Below are 6,000 nucleotides of genomic sequence, written 5' to 3' on the forward strand. Positions count from 1 at the left end.
TCCAAGGCTCATATTGTACCTGTATGATGTAGCTATATCCATATCTATATAAAGATCTAGATCTATATAAAGATATAGATATAGCTATAGATATTTAGTTGTGGGGCTTGAACTCAGGGCCTGAGCACTGTCCCTGAGCTTCTTTATGCTCAAGGATAGTGCTCTACCACTTGAGCCATGGGGTCACTATTTATGTGGCACTGAGGAACTGAACCCAGGGCCTCATGCATGCTAGGCAAGCACTCTACCACTAAGTCATATTCCTACTTCCTGGATAATTTTTAAAGGCCCTTTTCCCAAGCCAGAGCCTAGGCACTAGCTTGGGAGGGACAAAGGCTACACTTGGGTCACACTTGCCAATGTGCTCAGGCACCCATAGGTCCACGTGCCATAGGCCCAAGGATCTGGATTTGGGGTCTAAATTCAGAGTTCTCTGCTCTGCACGCATGGCATGGACTGACGTCCAGACCTCCTCACCTCAGCCTGGTGGCAATAGTAATAATAAAGCTGTCGGCCTGGCGGTAGTCAGGACAAGCTTAGCACAGTCAGAGTGAACCCTCATGTGCACCTCCCAAAACCTGGGCTGGGGCCCTGAAGGAAGAGCTGACCCAGGTAGACAGGCTCAGAAGTTCCAGAATATAGGAGAATGCCCACTAAGTCTTGTCTTCATCACTGGGACTCAGACTGCCCTCCTCCATCCTATCTCCCCACACCCCAAGACACAGAGGCCCTTTACCCACTACGTGCCTGGTGGTGGATAAGACAGGCCACCCGTCGAAAGTAGATGTTGGGGTGAGTGGGCTGGAAGGCACAGTGCAGGTTCATGCGGACCTTGCCCATCAGGGTTCCAAAAGTAGGGCTGATTTTGAAGACGCTCTCCTGGCAGTCAATGATAAATTGAAAGTAGGCCATGCAACGTGACTGGTTCTCAATCCACAGGGTCTGTTCTGCGTGCTCCCCAAGAATGACCCAGTTGAAATTGACACAATAGTGCTGAAAAGACACAGCAGGACCTGGGCACAGGAGGAGATGGGTATCTGTGAGTAAGTGCGTCCTGAGGCCACTTAGGTGAGCCAGGCTATCAGCCTCCCAGAGGATGTCTCGGAGGAAAGGGTCTCCCTGCTTGGAAGTGGTGCAATCTGGAGACACAACCAGACTGGATAGGCCCAAAGCCCCTTCTATCTAGGGTCATGGAAGAATGATACCCCTGGGTGACCACAATGCTTCCCCCACAAGGCCACCAGGGGGCAGCAGACACCCAGGCTATGAGGAGGCAATGCCTCTTAGGAACCCAGCAGACCTGGTCCTAGTGCAGCCTCCAGGGATTGCCTTACCTTTACATAAACCAATGACTTGAAGCACAGTTGGAGAAGTACATCCAGCAGGAAGGATGGAGAAATATTCCACAGTTTTACTGTCCAAGGTCTTGGGATGGAAGAACAGAGATATACATTTCTTCTCTCCTGGGGGCACAACGCCATAACTCTTGGAGCACCAGAATGCCTGGTCTTTGGACAGTATGTCTGGGCCCAGTTCAATCCTGAAAGGAGCGTTCACCTGTGGGTTAAGGTTGTAGTGGGAAAAAGGCCAGGTCTCAGGGTTAGGCAGTATAGGCATTGTGCCAAGCAAGCCAACGAGGGGATGAGGGACAGGTGGCAGTCTCCTCTGAGTGTGAGGTACAACTGCTTCACCAGAAGAATGGAAGAGCCCAGGCCAGGCCCAGAAGCACTGTTTTCTTCTCCCAAAGGTACTATCAGAGCTAGCTACAGTCCTGGGGTCAGGACCCTTAGGACTGGTTATGGGATTTCCCCCTGCGATCTGTAGATAACTAAGTCCAGTCCCAGCTAGGAGGAGCACCTGTTGACACATCAACAGGCATGGCTTAGGATCAGAAGTATGGGAAGCATGGGAGATGGATTGTAGGGGTAGCCAGTCCTGGGGTCACTGACTCCTGCATCTCCCCTTCTTATCCCTGGCCCTGGACATACTGCAGATGGGTTACATAGTCTGATCTGTCTCTCAGCGATGCAGCCCACAGAAACAGGGCCAAAGTACAGCACTTTCTGGAAGCCCTCCGTGTCTCTGTCCTCTGACTGCTTGCACCTTATGCTCACCAGCAGCTGGGCACATTTGCCTGGAATAGAGATGGGGAGTTTGGTGAGAAACCCACCGGGCTCTATAAGGCCTCAGCTGAACAGTCCTATGATCTCATGAAAGATAAAGCCTGAAGTCCGGAGGAAGGAGGAGGGGCTGGCTGAGGCTGGCAGGGGCCAAGCCCCTGCAGGAGATGGGAGGTACCTTGAGGCCTTGAAACCCAGCTAGGGGCAGCAGCTGGGCTCTGGGGACAGGCAAGAAGCCTCACCCACAGCCTGAAGCTGGATGTTGCTCTTCTGCTTGTTGTCTTTTCCATAGCTGCACGTGGCCTCAACTTCATGGATGACAGCCACCAGGGGCTGGAAGGTCACTTTCATCCTACAGGCCAAGCCTGGCTCCAGCAATCCCGTGGTGGGAAGGATCTGGAATGGGCTGGGCAGCTCCCAGGTGAAAAAGGTGGGCAGGTCCCTGAGAGGGTGGGTGAGAGGCGCCCACTTAGAGGCCTCAGTGCTCTTTCTGACGAGTGCTATGTCTGAGCAAGCATGAGGTTCTGGTGGCCTCCCTGCTTCCCACTCAGATGACCTATCTTCTCTCCTCCCAGGACTTGCTCGTGCCACCTCTGAACCTCACCCTCTTCCCTTACCCCACATTCTCCAGGCAGAACCAGGACTCAACCATGTCCCCGATGGCACACATGGGCAGTTGCAGAGATGGCGGACACACTAGCTTGTGGGAAGGCAAGGTGGCCCTCAGAAACACAGTGAATATCCCCTCGTCTTTCTCAAACCACATCTGGTCTACGTATTCCTTCTGCATGGCAGGACAAAAAGGGGAGAAAGAATCACTGATAACCTTTGCAACCCCACTGTGAACCATTCCTCTTCACAAAACCTCTGGAGAGAGGCCACAGCCCACCGAACCATCTGGGGAGCGAGTCCACTTCCTGTACTCCTAGGCTATTTGGTCTCAGAGTCTACAGCTCGTTTTTTCGGGGAACAAAAAATTTTGAGGAGCGGGATGTGGTGGCATGTGCGTCATTGTAGCTGCTTAGGAGGCTGAGGCAGGAGGAGCACTTGACCTTAGGGGTTTGAGGCTAGCCCTACAACATAGTGAGATTATGATTCAACACAGTGGGTTCAAAAGAAATGTTTTACAGAGTCTTGAGAACATTTTCAGGGAGCAAGACAAGGCCAAGGAATCTGAGGGATAACACAGTATGATAGCTTTTACCCCAGCGTCCAGTGGGGAATACTCTTGTGTCTAGTGATACTGAGTCTTCTTTTGAGGACTTCCCAAACTGGAGTATGTGTGTTAGCTGGTGGGACATGTGGGTGGAGAAGGGAGCTTCTTGCTGCGTGGTCCGCAGTCCTATTCCTGAGCCTCTACTGCTTGTCTGGCAGGCCTCACCTTCTCCAGAGGCCGGAAGATGACGGGGATGGTAAAGGTGATGCCTGGGCTCAGGAAGATGGGCTGAGGGATGGGTGTGAAGAAGAACTTGGTCTTGGGAGGCCTGTAAAAAGAGCAAGGGGCCAGGAGCATAGCTAGTGATGGAGTGCTCTCCTAGCATGAACGAAGCCCTGGGTTTCAGTCCTGGGTACCACATACTCAGAAAAAGCCAGAAGTGGTGCTGTGGTTCAAGTGGTAGAGCTCTGGCCTGAGAAAGCCCAAGGACAGTGCTCAGACCCTGAGTTCAAGCCCCAATACTGGCACATACACTAAAGAAGGAAGAAGAAAGATGGGGGAGAGGAGGGAGGCAGAAGAGAAGAGAGAGAGAGAGAGAGAAGAAAGAAAAGGAGAGGAAGAAGGAAAGAAAGAAAGGTCAGTTAGCACAATCTATATTACTAAGAGGGAGAGGAAACCCAAAAATGTCAATAAAAATACTAGATAAATTTCAACATGTTGAAAAGAAAACCTGTGAGCAAAGTAGGAATAGAAAAGAAGTCCCTAAGCATTATATAAATGGAAAATTTGAGCAAAGCACATTCTATGCATGTTAATACCACTGCGAAACCCGCTGTGTATTTAGTTTATATTAATAAAAAGAAAATAGAAAAATGTCCTTAATCTGCTAAAAATCTACAAAACAAACCAGAACACAACAATCCTCCAGGAAACATCCAGTTCAGTGGTGAGGCCTTGGAATCTTTCATTTTGAGACAATAACAAGGAGATCGTCTATACCACTCTGCTCAGCACTTACTATTTAACAGTAGAGAATGGAAAGACAAAAAAAATGATGTAAGAATTGGAAAGGAAGAAAGGGGGAAATGCCATTTTCTATGTAAAATACAAATGGACATACAAAAAAAATCAGTAAAGAAATTATCAGACTTAATAAGAGGCTTGACCAAGGTTGCTGATACAATAGCTGTATATAAAATAACTCCTCCCACATCTACACTCCAGAAAAACTCTAGTATTTGTGCATCACAAGACTTTCACATGATTGCTGGGAGCAATCTCAAATGTCCCTCCAATGAAGAATGCACGGCTCTGTCACGGGCACACACCGGAATACCGTAGATGTCATGATGCCAGCTGTCTTATAGACAGAACTGAGCAAAACAAAAGTTACAAAGGTATGCCACATTCTAGGTGGGTGCTGGTGGCTCATACCTTTTATCTTAGCTACTTAGGAGGCTGAGATCTGAAAATCTGAGAGACTCCCATCTGGACTTAATCAGTAAAAACTCAGAACTGGAGGCATGACTCAAGTGGTAGAGCACCATCCAAGCAAGAGCTCAAGGTTACATGTTCAAATCCCAGTACCAGCACAAATAAAAGCATGCCATTTTCTTCTATTTATATAAAGTATATTATTTAGGGACACTAACAGAGGGAGTAGATCTGTGTGAGAAAAGCAAGGAAGTCTTACATAAAAGGGCAGGGATGACCACAGTTTCCTCTCTGGGTAAAAAGGCTATGTCTATGAAGGAGTACCCCGGTGGCAGAAGGAAGACATCAGATTCTGTCATGAATCCATGACTGAATCCAGTCTCGTGCAGCTCTCTTGGTACACTTCCCGTCGGCACTTTGAAGTTCATTTTACAGACGTGCTTCAGGTCCTGCGGGCCCGGGCTGGGCTCCTGGTCCCAGGTCCTGCGGGCCCGGGCTGGGCTCCTGGTCCCTCAGTCTCCTACCTGTACTTCATCCTCTGGATCTTCAAGGAGCGGTTTCTCAGGACCAGGTTCCTTATGGTCTCCTTCCCCAACTCCCAGCCTTTCCACTTCAGCTCCTCAACCACCTCAATGCCCCAGAAAACCCTCTTGTTCACTCTTTCCTGCTTCTTTGGGCTGCACTTTTGAGTGTCCATGGGGGTGATAGGCTGTTCAGTGAGCAAGGAAAAGGAAGGTGCATTAGTAGGATGTGAAAACCCAGAGAACAGGGAAAGATCAATCACCATCCCATTTCTATGAACACTCACCTCATTGACCCTTTATCTTTCTTTTTTTAATTCTAACTCCTTTTCTATTTTCTTTCTATTTTTAATTAAAGAATTTATTAACATTGATTTTTACATCATATTTCAAGTGGTGTATTTAACAAACAAGTATTCAAGAAGGGAATCTCTATATGCAATCACTGGCACTTAGATTTTAGAGCATAATTAACATTAGACTGAGGGTTTGTATGTCATAGATACATATTGATCTATGTAATAAGACATGTCTATAGAATCATGCCCCTTTATCTTTAACCAAGTATTGCTCCTCCATTATGTAACATAAGGATAGTGTCATCCAGTCAACAAATATTTGTTGACTATGCTGTGCCAGACACTGCTAAATGTCAGGACTAAAACCCACAAATCCATTCTTGGAGCTTTCATTCTCAGTTTCAATATTCAATGTAGAGTATTCAATATTTATGGCCAATACAATAGTCAATAGTTCCTTTCCTGGCCTG

The 6,000-nt window shown here is 48.0% G+C and overlaps 1 protein-coding gene across 1 annotated transcript in view; it reads right to left on the minus strand.

The window, feature by feature from the left end:
• Positions 1-5,744, minus strand: part of Cfap65 (cilia and flagella associated protein 65) — a 30,545-nt gene extending 24,801 nt beyond the window's left edge. The window contains exons 1-7 of the mRNA XM_090354838.1: positions 5,235-5,744; positions 3,502-3,604; positions 2,738-2,904; positions 2,363-2,562; positions 1,989-2,134; positions 1,335-1,557; positions 748-1,013 (exon numbers count right to left, since the gene is read on the minus strand). Coding sequence (XP_090210964.1) covers positions 748-1,013; positions 1,335-1,557; positions 1,989-2,134; positions 2,363-2,562; positions 2,738-2,904; positions 3,502-3,604; positions 5,235-5,497 — 1,368 coding nt within the window. The 5' untranslated portion in view covers positions 5,498-5,744. The remainder of the gene's footprint in view (positions 1-747; positions 1,014-1,334; positions 1,558-1,988; positions 2,135-2,362; positions 2,563-2,737; positions 2,905-3,501; positions 3,605-5,234) is intronic.
• Positions 5,745-6,000: the final 256 nt, after the last annotated feature.

The sequence above is a fragment of the Megascapheus bottae genome, chromosome 21 (genome assembly GCF_031878675.1).
Source record: "Megascapheus bottae isolate mThoBot1 chromosome 21, mThoBot2.hap1, whole genome shotgun sequence".
NCBI lineage: Eukaryota > Metazoa > Chordata > Mammalia > Rodentia > Geomyidae > Megascapheus > Megascapheus bottae.